The sequence below is a fragment of the Bombina bombina genome, chromosome 7 (assembly GCF_027579735.1).
Source record: "Bombina bombina isolate aBomBom1 chromosome 7, aBomBom1.pri, whole genome shotgun sequence".
NCBI lineage: Eukaryota > Metazoa > Chordata > Amphibia > Anura > Bombinatoridae > Bombina > Bombina bombina.
Window position 1 is genome coordinate 452193695 of NC_069505.1, and position 14657 is coordinate 452208351.

At 40.0% G+C, this 14657-nt stretch overlaps 1 protein-coding gene across 1 annotated transcript in view; it reads left to right on the forward strand.

Annotated features, from left to right (window-relative positions):
• LOC128666696 (oocyte zinc finger protein XlCOF8.4-like) overlaps positions 1–14657 on the forward strand; it is a 132239-nt gene that overhangs the window by 6251 nt on the left and 111331 nt on the right. The window contains exon 3 of the mRNA XM_053721436.1: positions 5204–5263. Coding sequence (XP_053577411.1) covers positions 5204–5263 — 60 coding nt within the window. The remainder of the gene's footprint in view (positions 1–5203; positions 5264–14657) is intronic.

The following is a 14657-nucleotide window of genomic DNA, read 5'->3' on the forward strand; positions in this document are numbered from 1 at the left end:
CTTGGCTCTTTCAGGCTTGCTGTATTGATTATCTGTTAAAGTAACATTGTCTGTTTAAGTATAATAGTTAGCTAACCAAGGTAGTTAGGCAAACAAAGTTTTGGGGTAACCAAGGGGAAATATATTTATTTAATACTTTTAAGTTAAACCTTTTATTAAGAATGTGTGAGAATCTCATTCAGTGTACAGCTTGCCACATGTTTGCATCACTGGAGCAGCCGCTTCTGGGATTATATGTTTGTGGCAAGTGCGAGCATATTGTCTCTTTAGAAACTCGTATTGGGGATCTGGAGGAACGAATTGCAACACTACATGAAATTCAGACACTTGAAAGGGAAATGGATAGGACTGAGCTGGTTGTTAATGGTTCCAGCAGTGGGAATGGGGAGGATTCAGATGAGGAGACTCCAGGATGTAGCTGGGTCACAGTAAGAGGGCGAAGTAAGCGGAAGAGACAGGCCAGTTCTGAGCTGGTACACCCCAATAGATTTGCAAGATTAAGTGAAGATGTTGGGGATATCAGTTCAGGGGTGGCAGTGTCATTGAGGGCCGTGTTGCCTAGTATAGTGAACAGTCCTTTAGCTGTGGAAGAGGAGCATACTATGGTGGGCAGTCCTTCAGTCATGGAAGAGGGGCATACAAGTCAGGGCCAGAGGCAGATGTTGGTGGTAGGAGACTCTATTATAAGGAACGTTGATAGGGTAATTTGTCATCCAGACCCTTTACATAGAACAGTTTGCTGTCTTCCAGGGGCTCGTGTTAGGCATATTGTGGAGCGTATTGATAGATTGTTAGAGGGATGTGGGTCTGATCCTGCAGTCATGGTGCATATTGGTACTAATGAAGGAATCAGTGGGAGATGGAGAGTCCTAAAAAATGACTTCAGGGAGTTAGGTAGCAAGCTTAAAGCAAGGACCTCCAAAGTAATATTTTCTGAGATATTACCAGTGCCGTGTGTTAACTCAGTAAGGCAGAAGGAGCTAAGGTCTGTTAATTCATGGCTAAAAACATGGTGTAAAAATGAGGGGTTTGACTTTTTAGAACACTGCCCTGATTTTTCACTAGGGTACAATTTGTACAGTAAGGATGGATTGCACCTGAATGACATGGGTGCAGGTGTGTTGGGGGAAAGGATGGTAGCACGTTTAGAGAACCTTTTAAACTAGGCAAAGGGGGGGAGGGTCAATTAGAACAAAATAGAACAGAGAGATCAGTCTCTGAATATGTCACTCCCTTAATATCTCAAGGAAGGGATGACTTAAGAAATGTCACATTAGAAAGTATAGAGGAAAGTACACCAAGTAGCAGCAGAAAGCACATGAAAATTAAATGTATGACAACAAATGCAAGAAGCATGACAGGTAAAATGGGGGAGCTGACGCTCTTAGTTGCAGAAGAGGACTATGATGTTATCAGTATAACTGAAACTTGGTGGGATGATTCACATGACTGGGCAGTTAACTTAGAGGGGTATACATTATTTAGGAGGGACAGGAATAATAAAAGGGGTGGAGGAATTTGCATGTATATTAAACCTAACCTTAAACCTACAATAAGGGAAGATATTTATGATACAAGTGACAATGTAGAGACCCTGTGGGTTGAAATAAAGAGTGGGGGGGAAAAATCCTAAAAAAATATTACTAGGAACATGCTACAAGCCTCCCAACATTAGTGACCCGGAGGAAACTCAACTACTAATGCAAATAGGTAAGGCTGCTAATAACAGTGCTGTAATTATGGGAGATTTTAACTACCCTGATATAAACTGGGCCAATGAAACTAGTAATTCAGCTAAGGGGGATAGATTTTTAAATGTTCTCAGGGATAACTTCTTGTCACAATTAATAGAGCCAACTAGGAGTAAAGCTATATTGGATTTAGTGCTATCAAACAATACAGATATAATATCAAACATAGAAGTTAAAGAACATTTGGGTAACAGTGATCATAACATGGTCACATTTGAAATCTCTTTTCATATGCAGTGTTTTAAAGGCTTAACTAAGACTTTTAATTTCAAGAAAGCAAAATTCAACGATTTAAGGAAATCATTAAATAATATAAATTGGGACAATGTATTTTATAATAAAAATACAGAGGATAAATGGATAATATTTAAAAATGTGTTAAATAAATATACATATCAATACATACCATATGGTTATAAAAATAAAAATAAAAAAACTAAGCCGTTATGGCTAAATAAAAATGTGTTAAGAGAAATTAGGAAAAAACGTAGGGCATTTAAATTATTAAAAGAAAATAGTACAGACTCAGCATACAATATTTATAAGGAATGTAACAAAGCATGCAAAAAAGCAATCAAATTAGCCAAAATTTAAAATGAAAAATTAATTGCCAAGGATTCTAAGTCTAACCCTAAAAGGTTCTTTAAGTACATAAATAGCAAAAAATCTAAGAAGGATAATATAGGTACATTAAAATGTGTGGAGGGTAGCATGATAAATAATGACAGGGAGAAGGCTGAGGTACTAAACCAGTTTTTTTCTTCAGTATACACAAGAGAGGAACCATTGAATGATACTTTGGAACAGAATAGAACATGCCAGTCCATACCACTAACTGGGTTTTGTTTAGAGGATATCAGGAAAAAACTAAAAAATATTAAGGTATATAAAACTCCAGGCCCAGATGGAATACACCCAAGGGTGTTAAGTGAACTTAGCACTGTTATAGCCAAACCTTTACTCTTAATTTTTCAAGACTCATTATCCTCAGGCATAGTACCCCAGGATTGGCGTAAAGCTGATGTGGTGCCACTCTTCAAAAAGGGAAGCAGGGATGATCCAGGAAGCTATAGACCAGTTAGTCTGACATCAATAGTGGGGAAGATATTGGAAGGGATTATAAGGGATTATATTGATGAGCATATTCGTGTAAACAAGATTATGAGTTCTAATCAGCATGGCTTTAGGAGAAATAGATCATGTCAAACTAATCTAATTAGATTCTACGAGGAAGTAAGTAAAAATATAGATAAAGGGGAATCAGTTGATGTGATATACTTAGATTTTGCAAAGGCATTTGATTCAGTGCCACATGAGAGATTAATGCACAAAATTAAGGGACTGGGAATAGCTGAAAATGTTAGCTCATGGATAAATAACTGGATAAAAGATAGGGAGCAACGAGTAGTAGTAAATGGATCATACTCAGATTGGACAAATGTAATCAGTGGCGTCCCCCAGGGATCAGTACTGGGCCCTGTTCTTTTTAATATTTTTATAAATGACTTGGAGCAAGGATTAAATAGCGACATCTCTATTTTTGCAGATGATACTAAGTTAAGTAAGGTCATTAGGTCAGAGCAGGACGAACTCTCTTTACAAAGGGATTTGCTAAAATTAGAACTATGGGCAAGTAAATGGAAAATGAGATTTAATACGGAAAAATGTAAGGTTCTACATTTTGGAAGTAAAAATAAGCAGGCTACGTATTTTTTAAATGGGACAAGACTTAGCCAAACACAGGAGGAAAGGGATTTGGGAGTAGTAATAGATAACAAGCTAAATATGAGTGCACAATGCAGGGCAGCGGCTTCAAAGGCTAATAAGATACTAGCATGTATTAAAAGAGGCATTGATTCAAGGGAGGAAAGCATAATTCTGTCATTATATAAAGCCCTGGTAAGACCTCACCTTGAGTTTGGAGTGCAGTTCTGGGGACCGATTGCTAAAAAAGATATTGCAGAACTAGAAAAAGTTCAGAGAAGGGCCACAAAGCTAATAAGGGGATTGGAGAAATTAACCTATGAGGAGAGGCTAGCCAAACTGGGTCTGTTCTCTTTAGAAAAAAGGCGCTTGAGAGGTGACATGATTACTTTATATAAATATATTCAAGGCCCATATACAGAGATGGCAGAAGCTCTTTTTATTCCAAGAAAATTGTTTCTGACAAGAGGTCATAATTTAAGGTTGGAGGAAAGGAGATTTAATCTCCTGCAACGGAAACGTTTTTTCACTGTAAGAGCAATAAAATTGTGGAACTCATTACCAAAGGAGGTAGTGAATGCCAATACCATAGATACATTTAAAAATAGTCTGGATACATTTCTGTATATAAACAAAATTCATGGATATGATTGCTAGTATTAAATGGGTCACATTTTAATGGGGTTATTTAAGCTTAACTGGAGCTTTTTGTAAGTATTTTAGATTTGTATAGTTTGAACTCGATGGACTTCAGTCTTTTTTCAACCTTATCTACTATGTTACTATGTTACTATGTTATAAAGGTTGAATCTGGTACATATTATCACAATTTATTAAAAAAAAAAAAAAAAATCAAAAGCGCTGACTGTATATCAATAACAGGACAAAGCCTTACACATTTATTTATACAATACATATAATCAGCAATAGCAAGCAATACGCTAATAATTGTGCAAACAGATAACAGTGCACATCAATTTAAATAACTCCCATCAATCTAGGGGCAAGGTGTAAACAACAAGCTTGGCACTATATCATGAAAAGCATAGTTCCAAACAATCCAAATGATGACTATTATATCTGGGTTGCACATAAGCCAGGGGTAGTTGTAAACGTATACTGTCCTGAAAAAGTGAAAAGTAGACGTTTGTAGACGTCCTTTAGGCTAAGGACCTAACCATAAAACACAATACCATATGCAGGAGTTCATTGGAGTGAAGCAGCTGGTGTTGTGCACAGACCAACTAATTGCAAACCAACTAATCGATTATGAGATTCGTTGGCAACTATTTTCATAATCGATTATTATTGATTATGACGATTAGTTGTTGCAGCTCTAATTATTAGTATTATTATTGTATTAATTAATGTGTGTGTATATTATGAGACAGATCATCTCATGTGCCTTGGGCTGGCTTCTAACTTTTGAACATATTTGTCGAGCATGGTTCTATCAACCGAAGACTCAACTCTATTGTCCCCAAATTAGACCTCACCCAAAGGCTACATCTGACATTAATCAATGGTCCTGCAATGTCTTCATTCTTCACTGTAGCTCATGTCCTCCATCTTCAGCAACTTCATACCACAGAGCTCCCACAAAGTAATTCATTCAGCTACGTTCCTTTGTGGTGAGCAAGACTGTGAAGTAAATCCCCTTTATTTAAAGAGATTTAGAAGTAAATGACAACTGAAAAATGTTAGTCCAGGGGTATAAAGTCTGATCATTTTCTCTTATGTATTTATAGGAATATGCCATTGTGAAGAAGAGGGCCCCCCACAGCGGCATTCACCGGCAGAGCAGAGAGGTGAGCACTGCTGGGGAATGTGACATTATACAGTGTCAGGGCACAGTGACTACCTTTACTGACACATCTGACCCTGTGTGTATTTCCTACCTTCTGTCTGTGTCTCTGCATGTTCTCAGTAACATTATCACACAGCAGCAGTCACCAGCTGAGCGGAGAGGTGACATTGCTGGGGAATGTGACATTATACAGTGTCAGGCCACAGTGACTCCCTTTACTGACCCTGTGTGTATTTCCTACCTTCTGTCTGTGTCTCTGCATGTTCTCAGTAACATTATCACACAGCAGCATTCACCGGCTGAGCAGAGAGGTGACACTGCTGGGGAATGTGACATTATACAGTGTCAGGGCACAGTGACTCCCTTTACTGACCAATCTGACCCTGTGTGTATTTCCTACCTTCTGTCTGTGTCTCTGCATGTTCTCGTTCTCAGTAACATTATCACACAGCAGCAGTCACTGGCTGAGTGGAGAGGTGACACTGCTGGGTAATGTGACATTATACAGTGTCAGGGCACAGTGACTCCCTTTACTGACCCATCTGACCCTGTGTGTATTTCCTACCTTCTGTCTGTGTCTCTGCATGTTCTCAGTAACATTATCACACAGCAGCAGTCACCGGCTGAGCGGAGAGGTGACACTGCTGGGGAATGTGACATTATACAGTGTCAGGGCACAGTGACTCCCTTTACTGACCCTGTGTGTATTTCCTACCTTCTGTCTGTGTCTCTGCATGTTCTCAGTAACATTATCACACAGCAGCATTCACCGGCTGAGCGGAGAGGTGACACAGCTGGGGAATGTGACATTATACAGTGTCAGGGCACAGTGACTCCCTTTACTGACCCATCTGACCCTGTGTGTATTTCCTACCTTCTGTCTGTGTCTCTGCATGTTCTCAGTAACATTATCACACAGCAGCAGTCACCGGCTGAGCGGAGAGGTGACACTGCTGGGGAATGTGACATTATACAGTGTCAGGGCACAGTGACTCCCTTTACTGACCCATCTGACCCTGTGTGTATTTCCTACCTTCTGTCTGTGTCTCTGCATGTTCTCAGTAACATTATCACACAGCAGCACTCACCGGCTGAGCGGAGAGGTGACACTGCTGGGGAATGTGACATTATACAGTGTCAGGGCACAGTGACTCCCTTTACTGACCCTGTGTGTATTTCCTACCTATTGTCTGTGTCTCTGCATGTTCTCCGTAACATTATCAAGTCAAGAATACTTTATTAGCATGACATTATTACATGTGTTGCCAAAGTAATATGTTACAATAAAACAGATCAATAACAATTTATAAAGTAGGAGTATAGTGGGTAAATATGATAGTTCATATAATCTGATTGGGGGTTCTGGTCATGTGACAGTCTGCTACATATTTTGCTACTATTCTTGTAGCTTTGTTTTTTTTCTCCTAAGAGTACACATAGCCTTTCTTGTTCTGACATCTGTGGGAAGTCTTATTTCTTTCATTATTTTTGGGAAGTATTTATCCCTTAAGGGTTTGTATCTTGTACAGTACAAGAGGAAGTGCACTCAGTCTCTATGTCCCCACTGTCACACTGGGCACATTGTCTGGCTGTCCTGGGTCTCCATTTTGTCTGATATCTGCCAGTCTCTATTTCCAGCTGGTGGTCAGAGATTCTGTATTTATTGAGTATCTGTCTGTGCTTTGGGTTAGTGACACATGTGAGATACTCGGCTAGTTTGTACTCTCTCTGTAGAGACCTGTAACACTCCAGCTTGTTCTGTTGCCCTATCTGTTCCCCCCAGTGCCCAGTGTACCTCTCCTTCAGAGCTGTGTGTAAGGTGTTTAGTGACACATGTGAGATACTCAGCTAGTCTGTACTCTCTCTGTAGTGACCTGTAACACTCCTGCTTGTTCTGTTGTCCTATCTGTTCCCCCCAGTGCCCAGTGTACCTCTCCTTCAGAGCTGTTTGTAAGGTGTTTAGTGACACATGTGAGATACTCAGCTAGTCTGTACTCTCTCTGTAGTGACCTGTAACACTCCCTCTTGTTCTGTTACCCAGTCTGTTCCTCCCAGTGCCCAGTGTACCTCTCCTTCAGAGCTGTTTGTAAGGTGTTTAGTGACACATGTGAGATACTCAGCTAGTCTGTACTCTCTCTGTAGTGACCTGTAACACTCCCTCTTGTTCTGTTACCCTATCTGTTCCTCCCAGTGCCCAGTGTACCTCTCCTTCAGAGCTGTTTGTAAGGTGTTTGGTGACCCTCTCTCATGGGCTGTGCTTTTGCTGATGTGGTTTTGCAGGTCCGATGTATATTCTCTAAATGATTTTGATGCTGGGTCACAGAGTGCTTGGTGGTAAAGTGTACTTATGTCACTATTTGTGAGGTGACACCAGAATTTGTACACCCGTTTTTGCATTGGTAGCAACAATGGGAATCTTCCCAGCTCTGCTCTGCACCCATTGTTAGGGGCGCTTCTGTGTACCCGCAGTGCATATTTACAGAATTGGAGATGTGCAATTTCTGTGAGAGTTTTGTCCCATTCTTGGTAGTTCTGGGTCAGTGTTGGGCCCCAGACCTCACAGCCATACAGCAGGATTGGTACAATGGTGCTTTCAAATACCTTAAAGGGACAGTTTACCCAAAAGAAGACTGATTTTTATTGAATTAATCTGTCTAAAATAAAGTGATGTGTGTGTTTTTTTTTTTTAAAAAAAACGTCCTGTAGCATTAGATTTTTATTTAGCAAAATGCTGTTTCCATGGTCTGGTAAGGATACCCACTTGTTTAATTTCTGGCCGTGCGGCCTCTCGAGCAAATTCCCTTCTGTGCAGGGCGCATACTCCAGCCCCCATTGTGACGTCACCGCTAGTGTGAACACGGTGCACGCTACACTTGGCTACACAGGTCTGAACTCCTGCTCACAGCTCCCCATGCCCCCGCTCCAGTCCTGCTGCTAACGGTCACAGCGCACAGAGCTCTCATCATCCCGTGAGCACTGAAGGCTGTTGTGTTTATGCGTTCTGACCGGATCGTTCTGTAAGGGGGCTGTAATTTATAACTAACAAACTGGATACGGCCCCCTTACAGAATTATCCGGTTAGAGCGTATAAACACAACAGCCTTCAGTGCTCACAGGATGATGAGAGCTCTGTGTGCTGTGACCGTTAGCAGCAGGACTGGAGCGGGGTCAGGGGAGCTGTGAGCGGAGAGAGCAGGAGTTCAGACCTGTGTAGGGCGCACCGTTGAAGGGGAATCTCCCTTGTACTCTATGAAACCTATCACTGTGCATGCTAGAAGGGTAATAGAGTACCTGCCTTATTTTATCATGTCTACATGCTGCAGTTTCCTGGCTGTTATGACACAAATGCCTTATAGAGCTGAGTACAGACACTGATATTATTTGTTAGTTATACATATACACACGTCTGTAAATGTTATAACTCTAAGCAATTCATATTATGCCAGTGGTTGCTTTGAATAATAATATTTACAGATGTATGTGTATATAACTAACAAACTGGATACGCCCCCCTTTAAAGAACGATCCAATCAGAGCTGAGAGCACATAAACACAACAGCCTTTAGTGCTCACATAGTGCTAAATTTGCAAACTTAGCATAGAATTGCATAATGCAACTTGATTGGCCATGGGGCAAGGTAATGAAGTTTCTAAGCACAGCCCTTTCATCAGGGCGTTCCAGGGTTGTCTGGCAGAAGGGAAAATAAGCAAGGTAAAGGTTAACAAATATATATTTCCTTATTACAATATTTATGTTTTAGATTCTACTTCACTTGTTAACATAGAGTTATTGCTGCTAAACAATTATATCTCCTGAGTGAACTGGTCCTTTAAGTAACCGTTCTGTAGGAGGGTCTAGACTGGCTAGCAGCTTCTTTATTGCATGGAAGGCTCTAAGGGCTTTTTCTTGCAGTGTTTTGATGGCCAGTTTAAAGCTTCCTGATGCACTCAATGTAAGCCCAAGATGGGTATAATGTAATGAGTGCTCTACCTCTTTAGAGAACAATAGGAATTTGAGTTTTTGCTGGAGATTTGTGGGCTTTTTCTGGAAAATCATAACTTTCGTTTTTTTCCATATTCACTTCCATTGCCCATGACTTACAGTTTGTCTGCAGTATGTCTAGTTTTTCTTGCAAACCCACTGCTGTGGGGACAGGATGAGCAGGTCATCTGCATATAAGAGACAATGGATTTCCTTTCCATTCAGGGATATACCTGGTGCTGTGCATTTCTCCAGTACTGTGGGCAGATCATTAATGTACAGGTTGAATAATGTGGGTCTGAGGCTGCATCCTTGTCTGACACCTCTCTTTTGTTCAAGCTCTTTGTTTGTAGTTTGTTTATTTTTACTTTACATTTGAGGGATGAATACATGGTCTTTTTCTTTCATGTAATTAGCAAGAGTCCATGAGCTAGTGACGTATGGGATATACATTCCTACCAGGAGGGGCAAAGTTTCCCAAACCTCAAAATGCCTATAAATACACCCCTCACCACACCCACAAATCAGTTTAACAAACTGTGCCTCCTATGGAGGTGGTGAAGTAAGTTTGTGCTAGATTCTACGTTGATATGCGCTCCGCAGCAGGTTGGAGCCCGGTTTTCCTCTCAGCGTGCAGTGAATGTCAGAGGGATGTGAAGAGAGTATTGCCTATTTGAATTCAATGATCTCCTTCTATGGGGTCTATTTCATAGGTTCTCTGTTATCGGTCGTAGAGATTCATCTCTTACCTCCCTTTTCAGATCGACGATATACTCTTATATATACCATTACCTCTACTGATTCTCGTTTCAGTACTGGTTTGGCTTTCTACTACATGTAGATGAGTGCCCTGGGGTAAGTAAGTCTTATTTTCTGTGACACTCTAAGCTATGGTTGGGCACTTTTATATAAAGTTCTAAATATATGTGTTTAAACATTTATTTGCCTTGATTCAGGATGTTCAATATTCCTTATTTCAGACAGTCAGTTTCATATTTGGGATAATGCATATGAATAAATCAATTTTTTTCTTACCTTAAAATTTGACTTTTTTTTTTTTCCCTGTGGGCTGTTAGGCTCGCGGGGGCTGAAAATGCTTCATTTTATTGCGTCATTTTTGGCGCAAAAACTTTTTCTGTTTCCGGCGTCATACGTGTCGCCGGAAGTTGCGTCGTTTTTTTGCGCCAAAAGTGTCGGCGTTCCGGATATGGCGTCATTTTTGGCGCCAAAAGAATTTAGGCGCCAAATAATGTGGGCGTCTTTTTTGACGCTAAAAAATATGGGCGTCACTATTGTCTCCACATTATTTAAGTCTCATTATTTATTGCTTCTGGTTGCTAGAAGCTTGTTCACTGGCATTTTTTCCCATTCCTGAAACTGTCATTTAAGGAATTTGATCAATTTTGCTTTATATGTTGTTTTTTCTATTACATATTGCAAGATGTCCCAGATTGACACTGAGTCAGAAGATACTTCTGGAAAAACGCTGCCTGGTGCTGGATCTACCAAAGTTAAGTGTATCTGTTGTAAACTTGTGGTATCTATTCCTCCAGCTGTTGTTTGTAATGAATGTCATGACAAACTTGTTAATGCAGATAATATTTCCTTTAGTAATGTTACATTACCTGTTGCTGTTCCATCAACATCTAATACTCCTGTTCCTGTTAACATAAGAGATTTTGTTTCTAAATCCATTAAGAAGGCTATGTCTGTTATTCCTCCTTCTAGTAAACGTAAAAGGTCTTTTAAAACTTCTCATTTTTCAGATGAATTTTTAAATGAACATCATCATTCTGATTCTGATAATGGTTCCTCTGGTTCAGAGGATTCTGTCTCAGAGGTTGATGCTGATAAATCTTCATATTTATTCAAAATGGAATTTATTCGTTCTTTACTTAAAGAAGTCTTAATTGCATTAGAAATAGAGGATTCTGGTCCTCTTGATACTAAATCTAAACGTTTAAACAAGGTTTTTAAATCTCCTGTAGTTATTCCAGAAGTTTTTCCTGTCCCTGATGCTATTTCTGAAGTAATCTCCAGGGAATGTAATAATTTGGGTAATTCATTTACTCCTTCTAAACGTTTTAAGCAGTTATATCCTGTGCCATCTGACAGATTAGAATTTTGGGACAAAATCCCTAAAGTTGATGGGGCTGTCTCTACTCTTGCTAAACGTACTACTATTCCTACGGCAGATAGTACTTCCTTTAAGGATCCTTTAGATAGGAAGATTGAATCCTTTCTAAGAAAAGCTTACTTATGTTCAGGTAATCTTCTTAGACCTGCTATATCTTTAGCGGATGTTGCTGCAGCTTCAACTTTTTGGTTAGAAGCTTTAGCGCAACAAGTAACAGATCATAATTCTCATAGCGTTGTTAATCTTCTTCAACATGCTAATAATTTTATTTGTGATGCTATCTTTGATATCATTAGGGTTGATGTCAGGTATATGTCTCTAGCTATTTTAGCTAGAAGAGCTTTATGGCTTAAAACTTGGAATGCTGATATGTCTTCTAAGTCAACTTTGCTTTCCCTTTCTTTCCAGGGTAATAAATTATTTGGTTCTCAGTTGGATTCTATTATCTCAACTGTTACTGGAGGGAAAGGAACTTTTTTACCACAGGATAAAAAATCTAAAGGTAAATTTAGATCTAATAATCGTTTTCGTTCCTTTCGTCACAATAAGGAACAAAAGCCTGATCCTTCACCCACAGGAGCGGTATCAGTTTGGAAACCATCTCCAGTCTGGAATAAATCCAAGCCTTTTAGAAAACCAAAGCCAGCTCCCAAGTCCACATGAAGGTGCGGCCCTCATTCCAGCCCAGCTGGTAGGGGGCAGATTACGATTTTTCAAAGAAATTTGGATCAATTCAATTCACAATCTTTGGATTCAAAACATTGTTTCAGAAGGGTACAGAATTGGCTTCAAGATAAGGCCTCCTGCAAAGAGATTTTTTCTTTCCCGTGTCCCAGTAAATCCAGCGAAGGCTCAAGCATTTCTGAAATGTGTTTCAGATCTAGAGTTGGCTGGAGTAATTATGCCAGTTCCAGTTCTGGAACAGGGGCTGGGGTTTTATTCAAATCTCTTCATTGTACCAAAGAAGGAGAATTCCTTCAGACCAGTTCTGGATCTAAAAATATTGAATCGTTATGTAAGGATACCAACATTCAAAATGGTAACTATAAGGACTATCCTGCCTTTTGTTCAGCAAGGGCATTATATGTCCACAATAGATTTACAGGATGCATATCTGCATATTCCGATTCATCCAGATCACTATCAGTTTCTGAGATTCTCTTTCCTAGACAAGCATTACCAGTTTGTGGCTCTGCCGTTTGGCCTAGCAACAGCTCCAAGAATTTTTACAAAGGTTCTCGGTGCCCTTCTGTCTGTAATCAGTGAACAGGGTATTGTGGTATTTCCTTATTTGGACGATATCTTGGTACTTGCTCAGTCTTCACATTTAGCAGAATCTCATACGAATCGACTTGTGTTGTTTCTTAAAGATCATGGTTGGAGGATCAATTTACCGAAAAGTTCATTGATTCCTCAGACAAGGGTAACCTTTTTAGGTTTCCAGATAGATTCAGCGTCCATGACTCTGTCTCTGACAGACAAGAGATGTCTAAAATTGATTTCAGCTTGTCGAAACCTTCAATCACAATCATTCCCTTCGGTAGCCTTATGCATGGAAATTCTAGGTCTTATGACTGCTGCATCGGACGCGATCCCCTTTGCTCGTTTTCACATGCGACCTCTTCAGCTCTGTATGCTGAACCAGTGGTGCAGGGATTACACAAAGATATCTCAAGTAATATCTTTAAAACCGATTGTACGACACTCTCTGACTTGGTGGACAGATCACCATCGTTTAGTTCAGGGGGCTTCTTTTGTTCTTCCGACCTGGACTGTAATTTCAACAGATGCAAGTCTTACAGGTTGGGGAGCTGTTTGGGGGTCTCTGAGAGCACAAGGGGTTTGGGAATCTCAGGAGGTGAGATTACCAATCAATATTTTGGAACTCCGTGCAATTTTCAGAGCTCTTCAGTCATGGCCTCTTCTAAAGAGAGAATCGTTCATTTGTTTTCAGACAGACAATGTCACAACTGTGGCATACATCAATCATCAAGGAGGGACTCACAGTCCTCTGGCTATTAAAGAAGTATCTCGGATACTGGTATGGGCGGAATCCAGCTCCTGTCTAGTTTCTGCGGTTCATATCCCAGGTAGACAACTGGGAAGCGGATTATCTCAGTCGCCAAACGTTGCATCCGGGCGAATGGTCTCTTTACCCAGAGGTATTTCTTCAGATTGTTCAAATGTGGGGACTTCCAGAAATAGATCTGATGGCTTCTCATCTAAACAAGAAACTTCCCAGGTATCTGTCCAGATCCAGGGATCCTCAAGCAGAAGCAGTGGATGCATTGTCACTTCCTTGGAAGTATCATCCTGCCTATATCTTTTCGCCTCTAGTTCTTCTTCCAAGAGTAATCTCCAAGATTCTGAAGGAATGCTCGTTTGTTCTGCTGGTGGCTCCAGCATGGCCTCACAAGTTTTGGTATGCGGATCTTGTCCGGATGGCCTCTTGTCAACCGTGGACTCTTCCGTTAAGACCAGACCTTCTGTTGCAAGGTCCTTTTTTCCATCAGGATCTCAAATCCTTAAATTTAAAGGTATGGAGATTGAACGCTTGATTCTTAGTCAAAGAGGTTTCTCTGACTCTGTGATTAATACTATGTTACAGGCTCGTAAATCTGTATCTAGGAAGATATATTATAGAGTCTGGAAGACTTACATTTCTTGGTGTCTTTTTCATCATTTTTCCTGGCATTCTTTTAGAATTCCGAGAATTTTACAGTTTCTTCAGGATGGTTTGGATAAAGGTTTGTCTGCAAGTTCCTTGAAAGGACAAATCTCTGCTCTTTCTGTTCTTTTTCACAGAAAGATTGCTAATCTTCCTGATATTCATTGTTTTGTACAAGCTTTGGTTCGTATAAAACCTGTCATTAAGTCAATTTCTCCTCCTTGGAGTTTGAATTTGGTTCTGGGGGCTCTTCAAGCTCCTCCGTTTGAACCTATGCATTCATTGGACATTAAATTACTTTCTTGGAAATTTTTGTTTCTTTTAGCCATCTCTTCTGCTAGAAGAGTTTCTGAATTATCTGCTCTTTCTTGTGAGTCTCCTTTTCTGATTTTTCATCAGGATAAGGCGGTGTTGCGAACTTCTTTTAAATTTTTACCTAAGGTTGTGAATTCTAACAACATTAGTAGAGAAATTGTGGTTCCTTCATTATGTCCTAATCCTAAGAATTCTAAGGAGAAATCATTGCATTCTTTGGATGTAGTTAGAGCTTTGAATATTATGTTGAAGCTACTAAGAATTTCCGAAAGACTTCTAGTCTATTTGTTATC